Raw genomic sequence first — 26,473 nt, 5'->3', positions numbered from 1 at the left:
TTTTGACACAAAGCAGAAAGTTCGACCACATTACACTAATTTTGGCGTCCCTTCACTGGCTTCCTGTCCCTGTGAGCTCAGATTTTAAGGTTCTGCTACTAACCTATAACATTATTCATGGCCTGGCACCTCCCTACCTAGCTGACCTAATTAAACCCTACGTACCGGCCCAGGCTTTGCGTTCTCAGGGTACAGGACTACTTTGTGTTCCTAGGGTGAATAAAAAGTCTGCAAGTCACAGAGCTTTCACTTATTGTGCCCCTGTTCTGTGGAATGATCTCCCCGCGTCAATAAAACAGTCAGATTCTGTAGAGACTTTCAAGTCCAGACTTAAGACCCACTTATTTTCCTTTTTGTATGGCTAGCATACTGGCATAGTATGTTTCTATGCTTTTTACTCTTTATTTCATTTTATTAGGAAACGGAGCGTGCCACGGCCTCAACTTTATCTAAGCTGAGTCTTTTAGTGAAGCTTAGGGCAAGTGGCCGGCGATCACCTTATTATTTCTTCTGTTTTTCTTACTGCTTAATGCTGACTAATTAGTACTTATTACTGTATTTGTTGTCTTTCCGGTGCCTGATTGTTTTTTTCTCTCTGAGGTACAGCTCCATCCAGAGATGGGTGTGGTGCCTGTTTCTGCAACCCTCCTGTCCTGTGCACCAGCAACATTTCGTGTATATTCATTTTGTAAATTGTCATGGTAGCATGGCCCAAGCAGAGGGTCGCCCCTTTGAGTCTGGTCTGCTTAAGGTTTCTTCCTCAAAACATAAGAGGCAGTTTTTCCTTACCACTGCCGCCTGTGTGCTTGCTCTGGGCGTTAGTAAGGTTAGACTTTACTTGTGTGAAGCACCTCGAGGCAGCTTTGTTGTGATTTGGCGCTATTTCAATGGGAATAAATTGAAACTGAAACTGAAAAAAGAAATCAAAGAAGCCAAATTGTGTTGATGCATTGCACAGGTAAAGCCAGTAATCACAATTAGTTGGGTGTTTAAGACTTTTGCACATTTAATTTCTATTACAACAGTCGTGTTTTCGATTGTATTATATATGACATTTGAATGTAACAATCTTCCTGTGAGCTCTCCACATCATCTCTGGTTCTCTATTAAAAAAAATCAGTGAAGCAAAATGATGGAGTTCCTTTCTTTGTAATTTTGCTCAACTATAACCCTTGAAATCCCAAGATATTCTGAGTTGAATAAAATAAAATGACTTGTGAGACTTGGATGCAAATGAGCACTTGACATTGTGACTTCTCTGGCCTGACTGAGAAGTGACAGGTATTAATTCTCATGAGCCTTGAAGGCTGTAGAGAAACTTTTCTTCTTGAAGAAAATTTATGAAGCCCAGAGACAATAAATCAATTGTGACAGGAGGGTTGATTGATGTGCTCTGTCCTTGTCACATACAACCAACAGAGTTTGCAATAAAAGTGTAAAATTCCAATTAGGTAAAGACGTCAAAGTCAAAACCCTATTAATAACCTTTGCCAGCTTTCCAGATTGAAAACAAGACTTTGGTTATCAAATCCCTGCAGATGAGCCAAAAAACCCAAAGATAAAATTCAGTCTTATTAGGATTTGATATGGGCTCATTACACTGATTGATATGCGCTGTGTCATCACATAAATGTAAAGCGGGATGAATATGGCAGCGGTCATTGTTATTCTTTAGGCAATCCTATCCAACCTAATGTGATGTGACAGGATTTGAGACACATTGTAACCTAATTTAGCAGAGCCAGATGGTGTCATAATCAATAAAATCAGGGTATTGACAACATTTACCTTAATATCTTAAACCACCTTTAATGCTAGCATTATATTACAATAAAAAGCAAACATTGCTCCTCAAGGACTTCACAGAATGAGAACAGAACTGCAAATACTTTATTATATGGAATAAATAAAAAATTGGGAAAGAATTACAGTTCTTGTGCCGTTCTTTTACTATGCAAACCCAGATGGTCATGATCCATAACTGTGACAAACCTCCATGTGAAGATCGTGGTTTCCCACGAATGTGATCGAGCACATAGTGTGGCACATGGTGTGATGATGTAACACACTAGACTTGTACCATGTGATGTGTGTGAAATTAACCATAACACACCCCTAGGATAACTCACGGTAATGTCATAACCTCTCGGTTAATGTCACGGCATGTACGACAATGGTGTCCACAAAAATGCAAGGGATTAACAAAGTATGGCAAAGATAGGGATAGAAAAGTTTATTTCCTAACATCATGAAAATTGCACAATGATTAAAACAAGATCACAGCATAATGACAAAATATCCTGGTTCATAACAAACACCATTTGGGACCTTTTAAGGTTCCTCAAGGTATGAGCAAGGTTTCAAACTGTGACCTTCCAGGGTGTACATCTGTGAAAGTGAGTACAGGGTTTAAGCTACAAATAAAAAACCAGTTCAAACACCAAAATCACAAACTCTCAGGCTGCTTTCTCCAAAATCAGATTAAACTGAGCAATTCATTAATGAAGTAATAAAACTTATTACCTCGAATAAGGTAATGTCTTGCCCCCTGTTTCTACTACTTTAAGCAACAGGTTGGTCACTTTCATGTCTCAAGGTTCTTGAAATGGATCAGCATCTCCACCTGGTGGGCATTTGGCATTAATACAGGTACAACAGATTTTCGCCAAGTGCTCTAGTGTACAGATATGAATTAATTTTGGTGGATATGTAGACCTAGGGCCCTGCAACAGACTGACTTCCTGTCCAGGGGGGTACCCTGCCTTAATTGGAGTAAGCGGTAGAAGGTGAGTGAGTGAGTAATGCAGACCTACGTTTAAAGTTATTCGAGATCCATATCTGCTTCAAAATTTAACCAGCTTCTTCTTTAAATTAATGTTTTTAATGTCTCGAATTAAAAAGAAAATGGATTTTATTGAAATTTTGTGTAGAGGTAGATCGAGATTCAAGGAAGTGTTGTTTACATTTTAAAACGGATGTAAACTGGTAGCTGCTGAAATAGACTACAGCATCCCTGTTACCCTTAATTGGAGTAATCAGTATAGAAAATGAATGAATGAATGAATGTACATCTGGAAATATGTTATGGGCATCTTCTATTGCTGTTATTTGTACTTCGTTGAAACCGGTAGTCCACCTTCAGTTAAAGTACCTCATACCCCCTGTTTGTAATCTACTACTTTAAGCAACAGGTGGTCACTTTCGTGTCTAAGGTTTTTGAATGGATCAGTATCTCCATTTGGTGGAGATACTGATCCATTTCCCAATCCCCAATTTTGGTGGATATGTAGACATTACGCTCTGCGACAGACTGGCATCCTGTCCAGGGTGTACCCCGCCTCACGCCCTACGTCTGCTGGGATAGGCTCCAGCCCCCTTGTGACCCTTAATTGGAGTAAGCAGGTATAGAAAAAGAATGAATGAATGGGAATATAGTATGGACGTCTTCTACTGTTGTTATTTGTACTTCATTGAAACAGGCAGGCCACCTTCAGTTAAAGTACCTCATACAAATAATGGTTGGACCTTGGTGGAGAAATGTACTCAGTTACTTAGTTTTGGCGTGTGATGCCCATTTTGTCAAGTGACCAGAGAGGCATGCAGATCATTGGGAAGTCATCATCTTGAACTCCTTTAATTAAAATGGAGAAAAATGCTTAAATTTTACATAATGGCATGTTTGTTAGGGATAACAAGTGCTTTGATTTTAGCAGAAGGCCTTCTTCTACTACTTCTGTATGTTTCTTGTTCTGCTCTTCTCTTTGACGGCCAGCGATCGCCTCTTCCTGCTGGACAACGCTCCCACGGGCCGAATCTTCATTTCTGTGAAGTCAAGCGATTTCTTGTGGCCCTTCCATGGTTCCCAGTTCAGTCCCTGACAGCAAGACACCAGGCAGTGGGCGAAAAAGTTTGAGATAGAGAGAAAAGGTTGAAACAAAGTTAAACAAAGCAAAGTGGGAAGGAAGGGCAAGAGATGGAGTTGAAGAAACAATCAGAATCACAAACACTAATAAATACCAGCCTCCAGCATCATTTCAACCCAGTGCAAACTTGTTTGGACGGTTATTGTGTTTTGCTGACAATGATTGTGGGGGACACTGCATCACTAACATTATGGATGAAATCTTGACAAGAGCAGAGAAATCCAATTGCATTTCCTTCAGTATCAGTCTCCCTTTGCCATAATAACTGTTCTCGTTACCCTATCGGCCTGGTATAAAACACTTATGCTTTATAGCTGCTGTGAGAAATGTGTTTTCTTATCAGTACTGATAGATTCAGGCTATTTCTGCTTCACCTCAACAAGCCAAAAACAAAACAACTTGAAAGTTGACCAGAGTGAAGTTGTCTTTGATTGCTGGCCAAGGAATAGCCTCGAGTTATTGTTTTTATTTTCTTATTTATTTATTTTAGAGAAAGGATTCCAAATAATTATGGAAATAAGTCCTCTTCCATTGCACATAGCATTAACAGGAACACATGGCTGTAGGATTTGCATTTTGTGTGATTATTATGTAAAATAGCTGGAGCTCTATTAGAAGTTAGCACTGGTATTATATATGCAGGGGAAAAAACAGATTTTATAATCCACCATCATCATTATTCAGTGCACTGAGTTGTGAGTCATTTTTGGACAACAGTTTCTTGCTTATAAAAGCTAATTTAAGCAGAAAGTTTTGCATAAAATTTGAGACTATGCATCCTTGAACAGTATCTGGAGGTTTTGAATTGAAGGAGAGCATAATATTTGCCTGCTTTCTCTTAAAGATTCAAGAATCTGTTTAGCCTGCCACTGTATATAGTTGCCATTTAAGAAGTGCTGTTTGTAATTTATGCACATAATCAAGAGAAATCATTTATATATTGTGCACCTATATTCGTGGATTCTTAACATTTTCTAGAGAGTCTCCATCTGCATGTAAACCAAACTAGCAGACACTGACTGGGAAACATACTCCAGGCTCATGCACTCACCATACTGTGCCTGTTGTCACCCCACTTTCCATTGAGGTTGGCCAGGTGACAGTTTTTGTACCACCAGGCACCACGGTGGGTCAGAGCACAGTTACCCAGGGCGATGTCATTATCTGAGTCCACAGTAGTCCAAGGCCGGCCTTGGTGGTACGTCATTGCGTCACCTTGGGACAATGAGCAAAAGATGATAATTTGTTTTTTGTTTTTTTTCTGATAAATGTGAAAAAACTTGCACTGTAATTTGTTTTGTGTTGTTGCATTTTACATATACTGAAAATACCTTTTTTCTATTCAATCCTCGGCTAGATAGGAGAGAATAATCAACCCCTACAAACTGGCACATGCAGTGTTAATAACTATTACATGATGCAATGGATCCATATCATAAGCATATAGCATATAGATGTAAGACAGAAACATATTGCAGAGGAATAACAGAATAACAGCATTGTTTGGGGTTGGCCCTCATAATCTGCTCTGTATAGTGACGGAAGTGGGGAGGGGAGCATGACGCCGTAGATTTGGTCTCATCCTTGGTCCATGGGTGCTCTGGAGCGACACAGTGAGAACAATATATATAATGAAGTCACTTTTTCCTATCTAGAGCACTCAAAATGCTCCTGTGTGTGCACAAAAACATTGTTCACAAAACGTGATTAATTAGTTCCAACATTTGATTAGTTCACATATCTAAGTTAGGGATGAAAAGAACTAACTAAATTCGGAGCGACACTGAGTGATACACTGTTAAACCGAAAACTCCATTTTAATACAATAATTAAGTTAATGTAACTCAAACTTTGAAAAAGTTATAGTCACTCATTTCCATTAATTAAACTAACTCAAAACTCAATTGTTGTCATAACAACTCAGTTCCTTTAAGTGCATGTAAAGTTTTGGGGCATTTAAGTGTTGGTGATGTATTTCCAGTGCATTCCATTCATTCATTTTAATTGAGTTTATTGTTTTCATTTTGTTGTAGTTCTTTTAGATTTTGTTTATTTACATAAGTTTAATTAACTATAAATTAAGTTACCAAAACTTTAACAATTACATTTTTGAAAATTATTTTATTTAAGTTGGCAAACTCAAATGGTTTAAGGTAATTGGTTTCCTCAAATGGTTTTGAGTCAACTAACTCACAGAGTTTTACAGCGTAGAAGTTGCTCGTGTATTTGTGTGGACTGATCACAGAAAATAATTGTTTTAGCTTGCCTGCACACAGTTTCTCCCAGTCACTGTCACATAAGCCTAGCTTCTCCTGGGTTGTCTGGGTGTCTTGGTGCTTTCCTCACCTTCTCCTTCTGCACAGTCACTCAGTTTTGAGAACTGTCTACTCAATGCAGATTTACCATAGAGTGCCGTACTGTTGTATTTCTTTGTAATTGATTGTAACTAAAGTCCAAGATATTCAGTGGCAATTTAACCATCAGAGAGCCTCGTCACAGCTACCACAAAAGACTCCAAGCTTGTCATTGATGTTAAAGAGGGCAATAATGGTATAAGAACAGAGGTATGTAAACTTTTGATCAGGGTCATTTGAGTAGTTTCTGTTGTCACTGTGATTTAAAAAGTGTAAACACAGTTGTTTGCTCTTTAAATGGCTTCACCAACCCTTCTAACCATGAGTGGAAAAAAAAGTTTTTGTTATTATTCATATAATCACAAATTCAGACAGGGTATGTAAACCTTTGAGCACAACTGTATAATGCATTGTAAGATTTCAAGTTTCTCAAATAAATGCACAAAATCCCCAACTTATTCAGTTACTGCCTCCCCTACGGAGTCATAATGAGGTGAGGTCAGTTTCCTTACTTAAAACCCCTGTTATTTCCACATCTGGGTTTCATTGTCGCCTTTGCTCCAGACTTTCCCTCGCAGTTAAACGTCACAGAAAAGTCAACCGTTAATCGCTCACCTGCTGTCCCACTGTATTTGCCAACAGTGAGTTTAAACTTCTGCTTGGCTGGGGCAACCTTAAAGTCATCGTACACAGCGTAGACCCTTTCTGAACCCAAGCCTAAGTCGAACCTGAGCTCATACTGGATCGGTGTGTTGGTGAGGTCATATATCTTATCCAGACCTGCACAGAAGAGGAATGAAAGAGGGAATAAATACTGCAATGGTCTTCTCAATGGAATAAACACCCACATTTAACTGACGGGGGGTAGGGGGGAGCACTAAAGTTCTCACCGTGCCAGAACTCCTCAGTCATGTTGCCAAAACCTGCAACATACTGTCTCCAGCGTTTCATAAAATCCAGTTTACCAGTGTTGCGACGCTGCAGCACCTACAAACATCAACAGCAGATTGTCATAGAAACCTGCTACAAAAATGCTCCACAAAAGTGCTTTTACTTGTTACTGTTGCTCATTAGAAAATACTAATGACTCTACCTTACACCCAGTGTAAAACTACACAGCACAATTCAAGTATACCAGTTAGTCTCCAAGAAACACAATTATTATTTGCACACCCAGTGTCCACGTCATGTCAATAGCAAGTACAGTTATGCTCATTTGGTACCTATGAGTATGATGATATAAATGATGTCAGGCACATAGTTGGAGCATTGCTATCGTGTTGCATCAGAAAGCAGTTACACCATAGACCACCAAAAACCTTGGGTAAAGTCAAAAGCAGAGCTGCCAGCCATTTATAAGCTACAGTATTCAGATGTGTCTCACATAAGTGGGTTCACAGTGCATGTACAAAAAAGTAAACAGTCATTTAAAAAATACAAAATTTCATATTGCCGTTGAGAAATGGATCTGACAAGAGTCTCTTTCAAATTCATGCATTTTGTCTCGTTTTGTACCTCAGCCCATGCAAACCGTTGTTCTACTACCTCCACTCACTGGCTTAAACCAGATGTTCTTTTGCTGCCTAGACAGAAGTAAACAACTACTTCTAGACTCCTTCCAGTTGTTTCACCCAACATTATCAATTTCATGAATTACCTACCTCGAGGATGTAGTTGTTGCTAATAAATGAAAACAAAGCATTTTAAATATACTCATTCATCTAAATTTGCGGAAAGGGGAACATTTTGTTTTGTTCATCTTATTGATAATTCCTACCAGCCAACCGCCTTCATCCGTGTCCATGTCACAGTAGACCTCCATTGGTCTTGAGCGGTTATTGTTAACATAAATTGTGTAGATGCCGCTCTTCTTGTTGCCATTCTTCATGAGCTGAACACAGTCCATGGGGAAAGGGTACAGCAGGCCAACTGTAGGAGGATATGTAATGTAATGCTTTTTAACTACCACTAGGTGATAGTACACATGGACATGAAGACAGTAATGGGTAAGACAAAATGACATTTGACCCCAGTGTCCTTACCCTTCACCCAAATGATTGCCTTCTGCCTGTCCTTGCAAGGGCAATTCTGGAAGTGTATGCCACATTTGGTTCAAATAAGGTTGAAAATCAACCTTTGCCAAAATTAATTTTAACTGTAATGTTGAGCCTTCTTTATATAAAGACATACCATATTTAGTAGAAATCAGCAAATGGACCTGAGGAAGGTCAACAAACAAACAGGCAGACATGAGCTTGACTTCAATGATTAACCTTTGGCAATTTGACATGGCTGGGAAATTGTACAACCCATGCAAATTCAAGTGATGAACTTCAAGTCTGACCTCAGACCCCAATGATGACCTTTTGCAGATCTGACCTTGCTTTTGCAATTGAAATATGCTTGGACAATTCCAGAATCTGCTCACATATGTGTACCATGTCTGGTGAAAAATCGACTACAGTGACTTCACCCCAACTTTGTCAAATTTGATATGGGCAGTTCAAGCACCCATCTGTGTGCGCCAAGTTCAGTGGACAGTGGAGTTGGGCTGAACAACACTTTTTGACCTTTAACCCCAGTGACCTTTACCAAAACAAACCCTCAAAGGGAAATTTTGAGATTGACTGTCATCCACATATCAAGTTTGGTGGAAATCAGCCAAAGAACCCAAGAGGAGTCGGGGGCCAAACAGACTGATAAACCAAAAGTTTGACCTTTCACCCAAATGATCTTAACATTTGCCAAAACAAATCCTTTACGAGCAATTCTGGGGTCAACCTACATGCACGCAGAATGGTTGGTGGAAATTAGTCGACGCACCTTGGAACAAACATACAAACAAGCAAATATTTCTCAAATTATAGTATGATTACTTGAAATTATATATTTCACAGCACAGCTCACAATCACATTAAATAGTAGATCAACAGCAATCTGACACAACAAACAGACCGCATTAGGAAATAGTTGACACTTCTATAGGGTTCAACTCTGACTGAATGAACTCCATTCTGAGATGTACACACCTGTTTTGAAGGTGGTTTCTATCACCTTACTCTTCTTGTTTCCCCTATAGGCTACGAGAGACACGATGTAATTCTTTGCCATGTCGAGACCAGACGCAGCAAAGTGTCTCTCTCTGGCCGTGAGCTGCTGTTCAACCATCTGACCAAAACATACAAAATTAAATGTTTAAACATTCATTTAACATGATGCAACTGTTGGTAACGTTTGTATTCATCCTCGTGTTTTTGCATCATCTTAAAATCTGTGTGCATCAAACATAATTTCTTAATGAAATATTTATGCCCACAAGATGTCAGCATTTCACAGAACTTAAATTTACCATGTGTCTCATGTCAGTCGATCTTAAAAAGGTTTACTTGCAAAGTTGCATTTGTATAGCAGGGAGACCAAAATGCACAATTGGGCAGAAGCAGCTGGAGGTCAATTAGCACGATGCAAAATAAAGGTTGTTGTGAGACTCCTAATAAGGGTGTATTTTAGATCTGCTATACAACAATTATGTGGCAATAAATGCCAATAAAGTTCAATAATAAACTGTTTATTATTGTTTCAAACAGTGTGACTGGAATTTTGACACCTCATTAGTAGCACTCTTACACTGCCCTTTTAGAAAATGTTGCCATAATTGTGGCTAGAGCATATTTTTCTATATTTACACTTGTCACACAGCAATGCAACACATAAAAGTACTTTAATTGGAATTTAAAAGTGCAGGAGAGTCTTTTTGTTGTTTTGTCTTTGTGTGTTGGCTCGTTACCTCTGTGTTGCCATCCTCGTCTCTGTAGCTGAGGATGTAGCCATCAATTTCAGCCACTGAAGGAAGCCAGGACAAGGAAGCAGACTCCGGTGTCACATCTGAAGCTTTCAGCTCTTTAGGGGCATCAATCTCTGCAGGTTAGAATGTGAATCAGAATGGGTTAATGCAACACAGTAATACATATTAGTAATTCAGCAATAGCTTCAACAACAGGTTTTGATTGTGACAACATTTAGCAAAAGTGGGGAAACCCAGATTACCAATACAGGAATATTACAACCTTGTGCAAATCACTGCTATGCATCGTACACACTGCGCCTTAAGTGGCAGCGTACAATCGGCACAATATGTTTGTGGCCCTTTGTATGCCTGTGGATGTGTTGGTATAAAAATGAGGTGTAGTCAGACGCAATGCCCATGCACTGCTACCATGTGGCCGCAGAAAGCAATTGCACCATACGCAAACACAAACCTAGTCCAATGTCAAGTGCAGAGTTTTTACCTACTATTTACAAGTTGTAGTATTCATAGAGCCTCACATAGGCAGGTTCACAATACACATATTCTCTGCTCATACATATGCCACTACAAAACTCAAATAACAACAAAAAATAATAGTGAAATGAAAGTAAATGCAATGACAAAACAATATTTCAATAACTGTGGTTAATACCATATTTTTATGTTGGTTTTCTTCCTTCAGATGATCGCTGGCGGACAGCACCATGACAAGAGATTGGTTGACAGAGAAAGAAAAGGTCCTATTACAGGAAGGAGGTACTTAAATACTTCACCTCAGGGAGCTGTGGTGGATCATGGTTATTCACAGAGGGTCTGGACTTTAAACATGTTTTGAAATGAAAATGTGGCCTTCTGAAAGTGTTCGGGCTGGGTATCAATTCAAATTTAAAGAATCAATTTGATTCCGATTCTTAACATTTAGAATTGATGATTTCAATCTGATATCAATTTGGGTTTGTGTTATTAAAACCGTTTTTGAGCTGTTACCTGATTGTCTAGTTATGCAGCATATTAATACTACTTCACAAAATTTGGCCATCAAAATCCAGGCAATAGTGTTTCAGAGAACTAAAAATTAAAAAAATTTCAGAGGGAGAATGGTCCCAGTCTCCCATACAAAACTCACGCCTGCAGCAATCGCTGCGCAGCACACTGCTGCAGCAGGAGAACACAGCTATGGGGAAAAATTCTCTTACAGTCCACACCAGAGAACATTCCTGCACTGTCCCACAGAAATGGAACATTATGAACATTATGAAGAACGAAAAAAAATGTGTGAATTAAATGGCGGACGATTCTCTTTTCTTGCTGACACACACAGACCAGTGGTGGGCACAGCTAACACAAGTTTGCTTCGATAACCATTAATCCACTAACTGAAAAGTGAACTTTTCTAAAGCTAAACCAATAAACCCCTAAACAATTTAGCGGAAGTTACAGATAAAAGCTAAACCGATAACTTTCAGTATTGACTTCAGTACACTAGGAGCTACTGACACAACAATAAGCCATCGCTTCTGTCTCAGATCAGCCTTCTTTCAGCAAAAGAGACCTGGTGACCATAAGGAAAGGAAAAAGAAGAGCGAAAAGAAGAGGGAGGGGGAAAAAAATTCTTCACACCGTGCAGACTCGCCAGCATATCACACAAGTCATGCACTGGCAGACTGTTTTGACTTATGGTTAAAATTTTAAACAAACTAATACCGGAGAAGTTACTGAAAATAATCTCACGTCTGTCATTTTACAAAGTGAAAATATCAGCTATATGTTTTAGTTTTAAAGTAATGCACTAATTTTGAAAGTTTTAGCGTTGAGACACACATGCCATAATGCATTACGGGTAAATTATTTTCCTGACACAAGTGATTGGTTGGTCGGTATAGCACAAAACTTATTGAAATGTGTGGTGGGCTTTACAAATAAATCTGTAAATATGTCTTTTTTTCATTTGTTAAAAAAAGGCGATTTGAAAACTTAAAATTCAGTTTAAGTGAATTCAGCACTTTTAGCAAATGTGTGGTGGCAAATGCTGATCATACTGCCATGAACACTCCCATTTTCTGGCCAGTAGATGATGAGATGAGTCTTGCAATTAAAAAATAAAAAAGTTAAAATGAAAATTTTCAGTCTTTTTCAACCCAGCATTAGAAAATGTGTCATTAAGTTGTGGGACAAAACCTGTGCATTGTGACAAAACATATAACAAACTTTCAAACAGAGTGTACGTTGTAGCAAAAGCTTTTTTGATTTGTCAAGGTAAACTGTTTTTAGCTTACATAGCAATAGCAATGGTTCGATAAGTCCCAAATAGACTTGTGCCATGGGCTGTGGACTTGGAGCAATGGATTGTCACAACACAGCTCATGTGTGATCAGTAACTCAGATGTATGATAGTTCTGCTTTTATTTTTATGTTTTATCAGGATCAGAATATTTCAAACACAACAACTATGGGAGCATGTGCTTGACATCTAATTGTCACCTGTTACTCTATTTTTTGTAAGACTTGCATGGTAAGACAGAAAGCACAAGGACCTTCGTTCCACTCCAGAGATATTGGCCATATGTGTAGAGTGTCTGCATGACTCCATAAGCTCTTTCCAGGCATCTCCTGATCTCAAAGGCCAACAGCATAACTAAACATGGGTCAACCACAAATTTAAGGTGCTGGTAGTATGGCCAAAGCAGACGGTCAGCCCTCTGAGTCAGGTCTGCTTAAAGGTTCTTCCTTGAAAATGTCCAAGTGAGTTTTTAACCAATGTGCTTGAGGTGGGGAGGATTATATAAGTAAATTAATTTGAAACTAAATTATTCCCATTTGTCTTCCTCATCTTACATCACATTACATTACATTTGACAGCATTCCTGGAGAAACTGTTGATGATTTTTTTTTTTTTTTTTTAAACACCTGAAGAGGAACCATGTGCCACCACAGATAAAACAAGTTCTGTCCTCTCGCTCATTTACATTTGGATGATGAAGGTAACACACTGAAAATTTTAACAGACATAAAGTCACATGCTGTCACATTAACTCCACCACCTGGCTGAAGCAATTAGAGAAGAGATTAGAGTCATCTTAAATTATTCAGTGAAATCAAGAGTCACGCTTTCAGTGTTCCTGTCGTAAAGAAGAGAAACGGAAAATCCACCAGTTTATATGATAGCAGCACCTTTTTGATCTAATCATCAGTTTCATGGCAGGTGAAAATAATTAAACTCCTTTAACCCCCTGTTAAATCAGAACATGAGTGTGAATCGTGACAAACTATTAAAAACAAAAGCAAGGCAAATTCACTAGTTTCTTCTACAAGGTTTTAAGCGACATATTAATGATGCATATCAAGAGCAGCAATAAAACCTCAAAAGTAATAACAACTGCTTTTACACACCCCTGATGATTCCTTTTGACGTGGTACATATGCCCATTGGACTGCAGCAAGACGCCGGTCTGAAGTTTACAAAAGGATCAGGCCTTTTGCTGCCTAATTAAGCCGATCCGGACTTCTTTTAGTGCTCCCAGATGATGTTACACATCATCTGTTTCACACAAAGATGCCAGTGTTGGAATCACCACGCATCTCTTGGTGCAGCTATTTTCACCACAAACTAACATATAAGACATGGCCTCAGGGAAGTGTTTCTGGCTAAAATAAAAACTAAAGTTTTTACTCAAAATTAAATAAGTTGAACAATGGGTAATATATATTCATTTGACTAAGTTAATATTTTTGCTGGATGTTGTTGCAACATGTCCTAATTTTCATGTAAATCTATCTGAAAAATGTTTTGTGAGGTTATAAATTCAGTGATATTTATTCAGTATTAGTTGACGTCTTGCTACTTTTATAGCCTCTTGAGCCACTTTTACCCGGGACCATCAAATATGATCATCGGGTATTGCAAAGACTTTGCATTTGTCCGCCCATCTGTCTGTCTGTGCTCAGCATAAGTCCAGTCCTATTACTGCCAGAGTCTTCAAATTCACAGGGAACGTTCTTGGGAATCAGTATAATAACCTGTTTCAGCTTGTGTAGAGGTCTTCTTGCTGTCTTTGTCATCTTTGATGGCCCAGATGTAAACATTGTAGAGGACTCCAGGCCTTAAACTACTCAGACTGTAAGAGGTGTTGTCAGGTCCCAGTGGAATTTCCTCACTCGATCCTTCAGCAGAGGTGTATGCGAGGATATATCCATCAATTTCTGACTGGACATGATCCCATGATACACTGAAGCCGGATTCTGTTTCATCTTGGGTAAGGAGGTTAGTGGGAGCATCAAGTTCTGGAGAAAATGTCAGTGGAGGATATTAATATATGACTGAGGCAGAGCACAAGAGCAACAGCGCTACAGTTTAACAGATAAATCTGAAAATTAAATAATTTACCTACAGTTGCAGAAATGTGAGCGAATATGCTCTTGACTGACTAGGAAATGATATTTACCTTAATTTAGTGCAGCAGAAAATGTATTAGATAAATAAATGGTGCAAAACAGTGAATGACGAAGCGCAAGTGCCGGTGTTAGTTTCTGACTCACATAGTTGTCATTTTCAAGTTAAGCACTCATACTGTTGTTTTCATCTATACAACCATTGGCATATTGGTCGTAAAATGAGGTGGAGTCAGGCACCAGGTTGGTACATTGCCATCATAAGGCATCAGAAAGGGATTTCACCATAGACCACCATGGGTGTGGGGGAAGGGGGGGGGGGGGGTTATAACTTGCAGTTGTCTGTCTGGTGGGTGGACCTAATTCCATAGACCTCTGTCAGCCTTAGCCTGAAGAAACACCATGATGTCGCCTCACCACCGACAAGGAGAGTATTGTCAGGTGTGCTGTTCGATGGGCAATGGACAGGAACATATAAACACAGAGGGATTGACACTCAGTGGTGGTATTTGACAGAAAAAAAAGTGATTCCTATCTACAGGCAGAAATTAAAGCTCTGCAAACCTGCAGTGAAGACATCTAAACTGTGGAGCAATGAAGCTGTGGAGGATCTACAGGCATGTTTAGAAAAAACGGACTGGGATGTGTTCAACACTGCCACCAACAGTCTGGATGAGTACACAGATGCTGTGACTTCATGTATCAGCTTCTGTGAGGACTGCTGCATTGCATCACAAACCACGGTGAGGTACAACAATGACAAACCCTGGTTCAGTCCTAATCTGAGACAGCTGAGGATGGAGAAGGAGGAGGCTTTCAAGAGCGGGGATAAGGTCAGGTTTAAAGAGTCTAAAGGTGCATTGACATGTGCATGACTTTGATTCACGCACTTGCACAACCTGTGTCACGCAGGAGAGTAAACTCATCTTTAACAGGTGCAGACTGAACGTGAGGGGGCGCTGGCACATGCAATTCCACAAGCAGAATTTTGAAATGTTCAAAAAAATCCTTCACTCATAAATGTCATGCTACGTGGCACGATCTGTTTGCCAACACAATGTGTAGCTTTCAAGTGGAGTAAAGAAAAAGTGAACAGAGCAAGTGGTTGCATCAGCGGATCGCATCAGAGCACAGCTCGTCTGAAGGATTATAACGAGATGTTAAATCTATCATAAACATACTTTTACAGCTGCACACAAGACAGAAAGAAAATTTAACTGTTTTATCAAGCCATGACAATGTAAACATGACAAATAATTACCTTTTTAGATGGCTCCAAATGCTTTCTCCAGCTCATTCAGTGCGTGCGTGCGATCAGCACTGCTGGAGTGGTTCTCTGGGATTCAGGAAGCGATTAGAGCCGTTTTCAACAGACAACTTGCAGAGAAAATGATTAATCTGCTACAAAATAATTATTTCATATGTGCTGCATCCAGCATAGAGCATGTGGCAGGCGGCGGAACAAAGCACGGCATGTGCGCTAGACGCTGCTTATATAAAATAATTATTTCATAGCGGATTATTCATTTTCTCTCAGAGGTTGGCTGTTAAACACCTCTAATCGCCTTCAGAATCACCTACAGCTTTTCTTTCTCTTTTTTCCTGTGCTTCATGAGGTGGAGAACACATTTGGAACCATCTAAAAGGTAATTATTAGTAATATTGATATTGTAATGGCTTGGTAAAACAGTTGCATGTTCATTTCTTCTTATGATAGCTGTAAAGTATGTTTATGATCGATTTAGCATCTCATTATAATCAATCAGATGAGCTGCGCTCTAATGCGGTGCATTGACACAATCACTCGCATTCACACGCAGTGTTTTTAATTGTTTGCACAATGTTCACGTGAAGTTCATGTAATTAATGTGTGATGGCAATTTTGAACATTTCAAAATTTTCTTTGCACACTTGCACAAAGCCACACACAGTTTACAATGGTTTACAATGGTTTGCAGCAAGTTTACTCTCCTGCATGGCAGAGTGTGTGCAAGTGCGTGGATAAAAGTTGTGTAAGTGTCAGGGCACCGTACGGCACCTGTGTGTTGGATCATCGACAGGAATGTGCCACGTGGCCATAATGTCATAGCTGACACTTTCTCACAGTGCAGCTGATACTCATCTGAATCTACCCAAGTAAATGTTTATCCAGCACAACGCTATTCCAGTGGCTCTGAAGAATCCTCCAAAGAGACTTGATACCAAAAACATGTCGTCATCACTTTAGGTCACTCATTAGCATTCAAGTCTCACAACTATACACCAACTCAGGAAGCACCGGGACCCAAAAGGCTTCAGCCTTCATTCTCCTGCAATGGCAAACAGACACGCTAGGAAGGGAAAGGAAACAGACACTCTAAAATGAGGAAAAATAGATCAGAGCTTTTAAAGCAAAATGGACAGAATCGTATATGTCCATACTTCCCACAGGGAGTTCAAAACCAGTTTGTCTCATATACTCTAAAGACTGTAGCTATAAGACCCCACTATGATCAGTCAACCAGAATCCTGACACAATCATTCACTTCGCAAGTAAATCAACCTTCACTTTTTATTTATTTATTTTAAATTAAAGCACATTATATTAAGAAGCCTTTTTCAAAAGTTCATTTTATTTTTAAATGCAAACCTTATTTACTTAAAATACAAAACGAACATTTATTGTTAGGGTACCCTCGAGTTTAATGTGAACATTAAGAACTAGAAGCTGTTATGTGTCGGACGCAGGACGGAGAACCGACCAGCGTTTGAAGGACCCAGTATGAAATAAGCAGAGCACGGTACAAAGGATAACTGAATTTAATAACATAACAGTGATGTGATAAATACAAACAAATGAGTGCGCGGTCTGGTGAGGTGGTAATACGGTGCGCTCCAGGCAGCACAAACGGTCCGGAGCCAGAAACAATTCGGACCCAAGGACCCCGCCGACACCCCCCAGGTGGCTGCGACAAACCGAGTCTGTGAAAGAAGAAACCATCATGTGAGTCCACAATCCACACACAGAGAGACCACTCAAAGGTGTACATAAACAGCAAACACTTCCTGGCTTAATCACTAATCAGCTTCCCACCCTGCAGGCATGGAACACCCAGTTCACATTCTCAACTGCAGTGGAAGCTGATTAAACGACTAACATAACAGCTCAATATAATAAGGTGTGAGGGACACCACATTTACTGACTGTGCTAATGTTAGTCACAAAACCTAACGTACCTCAGGAAGTGTGCTGACGAGCGTGAGACCTCACCCCCTCCTCTTTCACAGACCATGGCATCAAACCTGGACGGTCTCTGCATCCATGATGATGAGATGGCTCTCAAGACGACGATCTCACCCGTCTGGTCACAAGGTCGAATCTCTGGCAAATACACACTGTGTACTCCAGACTTAAATGCCACCATGCTCCAATCCATATAGATGCACCACAGCTGTGAGTCCTGACGAGCTGCACATGATCAGCCTCAGGTGGTCAGGGTGAGGTCCTGATAACTCAGCCACACAGCCACTCAGTCCTAAATGCGTGCCACCTGGAAGGAAAAACAAAAGACAGAAACAGAAGACAGCCAGGCACCCCCAGCCATACAACAGAAGCACTCGGAGAGTGCAAACCTCCGCCAAGGCCATGGGGTCACTGACGCCATAACATCTACACACCGTGGAATCAGTGAACCTAAAAAAGTCTAACAATGATGTTTGTAGTAAAAAAAAGTTTCATCTGCTGTGACTGGATAGCATGTATCCTTAGCGCTTGGCATCACAGTTTATTGCAACCTGCACCTTTCCCAGAAGCTACGTGTCATCTGAGCACTGATATTGATATTGCATGTGCTTATAGACAAAAACAAATGAGACAAAATTCAATTTATTATTCAACTAAACTGCAAATATATGAATTTTTTTTAACATTTATGAAACACTTCTCTAAATAAATAACAGTAAATTCTGAAATAGAACTATTTTTTAAGTGTTGCATGTGCTACACAAGGCCATAGGGTCACTGACCCTAAAGAGGTTCCCTCCTTGGCACAGTGATCTATTCAACAATTCAGTGTTACAACCAAAACTATGATACATACACTTTTCTTTCCTTTATATTTGACATCCTTGACCACAAAAACATACCACTAGAACTTGGAATCACTTTTATGTCTTTATTAGTTCAAACGTTATTGTATAAAAACAATTTTTCGGTAATGGCGGTTTTCTTCTGGATCTAGCTCCATAACATTTGAAGCTACATCAAATCTGATGACATCTTACTGAATCAGGACAGATTCAGCTACAATTTGGTGTTAGTTGTGCATCTCTAGCTTCATTTGTCACCTCACACTGACACATTTTCTATTTTCCCTATATTTTTGCATATTCTGGATCACCAGATCCGGAATCTGGATCCGATCATCACCAAACTTTGTTGTTTGATAGAACATTTGACTATGTTACACCCTAATTTTTTTCAAGCCTTTCTGCCTTGTTTTTGTGGAGTTAGAAACTAGAATGTCAAAATTCCCCCTATCCCGCAATGGTGAAGAATCCTTTAAAAAATTCCTGGATCCGGATCGTGATCCGGATCACCACTAAATTTTAATCACTTGTTCCTCTTGTCATTTCCAACCACTCCACAAACTTTCATCAAAATCCATTCAAAACTTTTTGAGTTACCCTGCTGACAAACAGACAAACAAACAAACAAACAAACTCGACCGAAAACATAACCTCCTTGGCGGAGGTAACAAACATTGCTTAAATACTATTAATGGTACTTTCTTTATTTTATTTGACAATCACTTATTGATTACAGACACTGATACAACTATGAGGCTACTTGGCATTGAAACGTAGACATTATGATGTTCTGAACCTTTGCTTGAGGAAATTTCCTCGAACTGGACTCATCACTCATCTTCAACTGCTTTTCCAGATTTGGGTCGCAGGGGAAACAGCTCCAGCAGGGGACCCCAGACTTCCCTTTCCCATGCCACATTGACCATCTCTGACTGGGGGATCCCAAGGTGTTCCCAGGCCAGTGTGGAGATATAATCTCTCCACCTAGTCCTGGGTCTTCCCCAGGGTCTCTTCCCAGATGGACATGCCTAGAACACCTCCCTTGGGAGGCGCCCAGGGGGCATCCTTACAAGATGCCCAAACCACCTCAGGTGGCTCCTTTCAACACGAAGGAGCAACGACTCTACTCCGAGCCTCCCACGGATGACAAAACTTCTCACCCTATCTCTAAGGGAGACACCAGCCACCCTCCTGAGGAAGCCCATTTCGGCAGCTTGTACCTGCAATCTAGTTCTTTTGGTCATGACCCAACGCTCATGACCATAGATGAGAGTAGGAACGAAGACTGACTGTTGTGAAAGTGTAGTGACACGGACCCACAACAGGGGGCGCAAATGAACGGTCAATAGATGAGCCAAAAAGTAACAATTTAATGTTGTGAAATGTGCACAACGAAATACAGACAATCTCAGAATATAATTACAGTCAAATTACAAAGGTGACGTGTGGGCAGGCTCGAGGATAGAAGACGTCTGTCCTGAGATGAGCCGGAACCACATGATTTCCGCCACCACTGAACCTGGTGAATCCTGGAGCCGCCAAGTCCCGAATTCCCAGGTGATCACCGTCCCCAACTGTCGGATCTGGTACTGCTGGCGAGAACAAAGACAGTCAAGTGTGGGTGTGTGTACACCCTGTAACAACAGCGGTGGGAATGCCACCTCCACCTCTAACACAATATTCTGCAGAGTACCGCAGTGATTCCTCAGGGGAAAAGAGTGCCGTCCAGCACTCACTCAGCTTCCACAGACAGAGGGACCGGTACTCCTGCAAACACTCACAATATACAGATTATATTGTAAACACAAATGGCTGAGGATATTACCTCCAAAGAAGTACGATATCTCGGCGATGAGGTGGAGATGACGTCTGGGTTTTATGGAGTGAGATGATGAAGAATGAGTGACAGCTGTCAGGAAGTAATGAGTAACAGCTGTCACTCCCGGCTGTGTCCATGGCGGCAGCGCCCTCTCGTGCCTGAAGCCCGCACTTCAGGCAGGGCGCCCTCTGGTGGTGGGCCAGCAGTACCTCCTCTTCTAGCGGCCCACACAACAGGACCCCCCCCCCCCCTCAACGGGTGCCTCCTGGCGCCCGACCAGGTTTATCGGGGTGTCGGCGGTAGAAATCGGCCAGGAGGGCCGGATCCAGGATGAAGCTCCTCTTCACCCAGGAGCGTTCTTCGGGTCCATACCCCTCCCAGTCCACCAGATATTGGAACCCTCGGCCCATTCAACGGACGTCCAGGAGCCGGCGCACTGTCCAAGCTGGCTCCCCGTCAATGATCCGGGCAGGAGGCGGCGCCGGACCGGGAGCACAGAGGGGTGAGGTGTGGTACGGTTTGAGTTTGGAGACGTGGAACACCGGGTGGATCCGCAGTGAAGCTGGGAGCTGGAGCTTCACTGCGGCAGGGCTGAGGACCTTGAGGATGCGAAATGGGCCAAGGAACCTGTCCATTAGTTTAGGTGACTGTACTTGTAGGGGGATGTCCTTCGTCGACAACCACACCTCCTGCCCGGGCTGGTATGCAGGGGCCGGGGACCGCCGGCGGTCTGCATGGGTCTTGGCCCTCGTCCGGGCTTTCAACAAGGCAGAACGGGCGGTGCGCCACACCCGACGGCACCTCCGAAGGTGGGCCCGGACCGAGGGCACACCGACCTCTCCCTCCACCACGGGAAATAATGGGGGCTGGTACCCCAAACACACCTCAAATGGGGAGAGGCCGGTGGCAGAAGACACCTGGCTGTTATGCGCATACTCGATCCAGGCCAGATGGTTACTCCAGGCCGTCGGGTGCGCGGATGTTACACAGCGGAGGGTCTGTTCCAGCTCCTGGTTGGCCCGCTCTGCCTGTCCGTTCGTTTGTGGATGGTACCCGGACGAGAGGCTCACGGTGGCCCCCAGTTCCCTGCAGAAGCTCCTCCAGACGTGTGAGGAGAACTGGGGACCACGATCAGAGACGATGTCGGTGGGTATCCCATGCAGACGGACGACGTGGTGGACCAGGAGGTCTGCTGTCTCCTGGGCTGTTGGGAGCTTTGGGAGGGCCACGAAGTGGGCCGCCTTGGAGAATCGGTCCACTATCGTGAAGATGGTGGTGTTGCCCTGGGACGGCGGGAGGCCCGTGACGAAATCCAGGCCGATGTGGGACCAGGGGCAATGAGGCACAGGTAACGGCTGGAGAAGTCCTTGGGACCTTTTATGGTCTGCCTTGCCCCTGGCACAGGTGGTGCAGGCCTGGATGTACTCCCGGACGTCGGCCTCCATAGACGCCTACCAGAAGCGCTGCCGGACAACTGCCACGGTCCTTCGCACCCCTGGATGACAGGAGAGCTTGGAACCGTGACAGAAGTCCAAGACTGCAGCTCTGGCCTCTGGTGGGACATACAAACGGTTCTTCGGACCTGTTCCTGGGTCCGGGCTCCGTGCCAGGGCCTCCCGGACAATCTTCTCCACGTCCCAGGTGAGGGTGACCACGATAGTGGACTCCGGCAGGATGGGCTCCAGTGGATCCGACAGTGCAGTTTTGACCTCCTCTTCATGTACCCGGGACAAGGCATCCGACCTCTGGTTCTTGGTCCCGGGGTGATAGGTGATCCGGAAGTCAAAACGCCCGAAGAACAGTGACCAGCGGGCTTGCCTGGGGTTCAGCCGCTTGGCGGTCCTGATATACTCCAGGTTCCGATGGTCAGTGACAACCGTGAACGGCACAGACGCTCCCTCCAACAGGTGTCTCCACTCCTCAAGAGCCTCTTTCACCGCAAGGAGTTCTCGATTGCCGACGTCATAGTTCCGTTCAGCCGGGGTCAAACTGCGTGAAAAGTAGGCACACAGGTGAAGAACCTTATCGGTCTCTCCGCTCTGGGACAGCACGGCTCCTATCCCTGAGTCAGAGGCGTCCACTTCAACCACGAACTGGCGGCTAGGGTCGGGCTGCACCAAAACTGGCGCAGTAGAGAACCGTTGTTTCAACTCCTTGAACGCGGCTTTGCACCGATCCGACCAGGTGAAGGGGACTTTTGGAGAGGTCAGGGCTGTCAGGGGCTAACTACCTGACTGTAGTCCTTAATGAACCTCCTATAGAAATTAGCGAAGCCGAGGAACTGTTGCAGCTTCCTACGGCTTGTTGGTTGGGGCCAATCTCTCACCGCCGCAACCTTGGCCGGATCAGGGGCGACGGAGTTAGAGGAGATGATAAACCCCAGGAAGGACAAAGATGTGCGGTGAAACTCGCACTTCTCGCCCTTCACAAACAGTTGGTTCTCTAACAACCGCTGCAGGACCTGACGTACATGCTGGACATGGGTCTCAGGATCCGGAGAAAAGATGAGAATATCGTCCAGATATACGAAGACGAATCGGTGCAGGAAGTCCCGCAAGACGTCGTTAACCAAGGCTTGGAACGTCGTGGGGGCGTTGGTGAGGCCGAACGGCATGACCAGGTACTCAAAGTGACCTAACGGGGTGTTAAATGCCGTCTTCCATTCGTCTCCCTTCCGGATCCGAACCAGGTGATACGCATTTCTAAGATCCAGCTTAGTAAAGATTTTAGCTCCATGCAGGGGGGTGCCATCTAGTGCCCGAACCTGCAATGGTGAAGGAAGCACCACCAGAGGGAGCCCTACCTCCCTTGCCCATCTGCTGTCTAGCAAATTCCCTTCTGACCCCGTGTCCACCAGTGCTGGGGCTTGAAGGGTTAAATCCCCGCTCAGGATTGTAACTGGGAGTCGTGTGGCAATCTGTGTGTGTCTCATGTGAATGTTTTGACCCCCCCTTAGCCCAGTCTCTGAGGGCGGTTGTTGTTGTGGCCGTTTGGGGCAGTTTTTCTGTGTGTGCTCTTTTGAGCTGCAGAGAAAACACTCCCCGCAAATCAGCCTCCTCATTTTGGCCCTGTGCGTTTCCCTAACAACGTCAGCAGGGGGAGCTGTTGCCCCACAGAGCGCTGCGGCTGTGGAGCGTGGGGAGGGCGGCCCCTTTTCGAAACCGGAAGGGAGAGGGGCGGCGCGTGCCCGGCCACGTCCTTCGCCTCACTCCCGACGGCGTTCCTCCAACCAATTGTCTAACCGTATAACGAGATCGATAAGCCCATCTAAATCCCGCGGTTCCTCCTTAGCTACCAGATGCCCCTTCAGGACTAACGACAGTCCGTTTATGAAGGTGGCGCAGAGCGCAACGTCATTCCAGCCGGACCTCGCAGCCGCCATGCGGAAGTCGACTGCATATTCGGCTGCACACCGGCGCCCCTGTCGCATTGACAGCAGCATTGTGGAAGCGGTCTCTCCTCTGTTAGGGTGATCAAACACTGTTCTGAACTCCCCCACAAACCCAGTGTATGCTGATAACAACTGTGAGTTCTGTTCCCAGAGCGCCGTAGCCCAGGCGCGTGCCTTACCCCGAAGCAGAGCAATCACATAAGCTATTTTACTAGCATCTGACGCGTACATGACGGGACGTTGTGTGAAGACGAGCGAACACTGCATGAGAAAGTCCACGCATGTCTCCACACAACCTCCGTTGGGCTCAGGAGGGCTTATGTATGCTTCAGGGGATGGTGGGAGGGGTTGTTGAACCACCACTGGAACGTTCATATCCTGCACAGGGTCGGCAGGAGGAGGAGCTGCAGCAGCGCCCTGAGCGCTCGCCGCCATCTGCGCTGAGAGAGCCTCCACCCTGCGGTTCAGGAGGATGTTTTGCTCGGTCATTTGATCCAACCGAGCCGTAAAGGCGGTGAGAATGTGCTGCAGCTCACCAATCACGCCTCCTGCAGACGCCTGCGCTCCCTGCTCTCCCACTGGTCGTTCAACAGCCGGGTGACGCCCCTCAGAGTCCATGATGCTGGCCGAGATATCCTGTTGTGAAAGTGTAGTGACACGGACCCACAACAGGGGGCGCAAATGAACGGTCAGTAGATGAGCCAAAAAGTAACAATTTAATGTTGTGAAATGTGCACAACGAAATACAGACAATCTCAGAATATAATTACAGTCAAATTACAAAGGTGACGTGTGGGCAGGCTCGAGGATAGAAGACGTCTGTCCTGAGATGAGCCGGAACCACACGATTTCCGCCGCCACTGAACCTGGTGAATACTGGAGCCGCCAAGTCCCGAATTCCCAGGTGATCACCGTCCCCAACTGTCGGATCTGGTACTGCTGGCGAGAACAAAGACAGTCAAGTGTGGGTGTGTGTACACCCTGTAACAACAGCGGTGGGAATGCCACCTCCACCTCTATCACAATATTCTGCAGAGTACCGCAGTGATTCCTCAGGGGAAAAGAGTGCCGTCCAGCACTCACTCAGCTTCCACAGACAGAGGGACCGGTACTCCTGCAAACACTCACAATATACAGATTATATTGTAAACACAAATGGCTGAGGATATTACCTCCAAAGAAGTACGATATCTCGGCGATGAGGTGGAGATGACGTCTGGGTTTTATGGAGTGAGATGATGAAGAATGAGTGACAGCTGTCAGGAAGTAATGAGTAACAGCTGTCACTCCCGGCTGTGTCCGTGGCGGCAGCGCCCTCTCGTGCCTGAAGCCCGCACTTCAGGCAGGGCGCCCTCTGGTGGTGGGCCAGCAGTACCTCCTCTTCTGGCGGCCCACACAACACTGACTAGTAGATCGAGAGCTTCGCCTTTTGGCTCAGCTCCATTATCGTCACAACAGTACGGTAGAGCGAATGCAATACCGCCCCTGCTGCGCCAATTCTCCGGCCAATCTCACGCTCCATTGTCTCCTCACTCGTGAACAAGACCCCAAGGTACTTGAACTCCTTCACTTGGGGCAAGGCCGTATTCCCTACGTGGAGTAGACAATCCATTAAGTTGGTTCAACTATCCTCTTTTTTCAGTATGTCTAACTGTAATTCGGATGGGTTAGATGCAGATGACAAATTTTCTTGTATGTATGTACGTACATTGACAATAAAGGCCATGGCATCCATGGCAATCCATGGGGGTCTAGTGGTTAAGGTGTTGGGCTTGAGTCCAGAAGATCATGGGTTCAAATCCCCGCCTGACTGGAAAATCACTAAGGGCCCTTGAGCAAGGCCTTTAATCCCCTATTGCTCCCCGTGTGTAGCAAGCGCCTTGTGAGGCATAATTGTAAAGCGCTTTGAGCATCTGATACAGATGGAAAAGCGCTATATAAATGCAGTCCATTTACCATTTGCCATCAGTTCCTGCTGAGAACCATGGCCTCAAATATAGAGGTGCTGATCCTCATCCCAGCCGCTTCACACTCGGCTGTGAAGCGATGCAGTGAGTCTTGGAGGTCACCAGCCGATGAAGCCAACAGGACCACATCATCTGCAAAAAGCAGTGATGAGACCCTGAGCCCACCAAACTGAAATGAACTGGACCTTTTTGAAACTTAATTGAATACCCTTGATTTACAGGAAGTGTGATCAAAATAGGGTGTCATGACTCAAATTAATAATCAGTAGATTATTTACACTCTAGTCCTTCTTTCAGTGATGACACACACTTTGTGTACAACAAGATTATTCATTTGGCATATTAGAACAAATGTTGTGTATTACTTATGAAATTCTTGCTTCTGGCAGTTAAACTGCAATATTACTTTTACAACAGCAACAAAATGAACTGAAGCTGTCCTACATACTTTTCTTCTACAGACTGAGATTACATTACCGTTGGAATTTACAGCACCCCAATACCACACATCAGTCTGTCTTCAAATCAAATAATTCCCAGAGTAGAGAGCTGCGGGTGAAGGAAGAGACAAAAAGAATATATGCATAAATGTCTGTGTAATAACAGCACTATGAAACCAAAGAAACATTAGCTTGAACGATTTAGTCATGAAAATGCTGTTAAATTGATATATGCCATTGTGCTTATTTTGCTCCTTTGCAGTTTCAACAAATATTGCTAGCCAGGCAAACAGGCTGTAAAAGACAGTACCAGG

At 43.4% G+C, this 26,473-nt stretch overlaps 1 protein-coding gene across 1 annotated transcript in view; it reads right to left on the bottom strand.

Moving 5' to 3' along the window:
* Positions 1–2,217: 2,217 nt before the first annotated feature.
* The window catches only part of tnn (tenascin N), an 81,915-nt gene continuing 57,659 nt past the window's right edge, over positions 2,218–26,473 (bottom strand). The window contains exons 11-18 of the mRNA XM_034183224.1: positions 14,103–14,366; positions 10,065–10,195; positions 9,307–9,445; positions 8,055–8,206; positions 7,168–7,264; positions 6,893–7,057; positions 4,975–5,138; positions 2,218–3,874 (exon numbers count right to left, since the gene is read on the bottom strand). Coding sequence (XP_034039115.1) covers positions 3,728–3,874; positions 4,975–5,138; positions 6,893–7,057; positions 7,168–7,264; positions 8,055–8,206; positions 9,307–9,445; positions 10,065–10,195; positions 14,103–14,366 — 1,259 coding nt within the window. The 3' untranslated portion in view covers positions 2,218–3,727. The remainder of the gene's footprint in view (positions 3,875–4,974; positions 5,139–6,892; positions 7,058–7,167; positions 7,265–8,054; positions 8,207–9,306; positions 9,446–10,064; positions 10,196–14,102; positions 14,367–26,473) is intronic.

The sequence above is a fragment of the Thalassophryne amazonica genome, chromosome 12 (genome assembly GCF_902500255.1).
Source record: "Thalassophryne amazonica chromosome 12, fThaAma1.1, whole genome shotgun sequence".
Classification (NCBI taxonomy): Eukaryota; Metazoa; Chordata; class Actinopteri; order Batrachoidiformes; family Batrachoididae; genus Thalassophryne; species Thalassophryne amazonica.
Note: the sequence above shows the minus strand (reverse complement) of the source record. Positions and strands in the feature narration are given on the sequence as shown.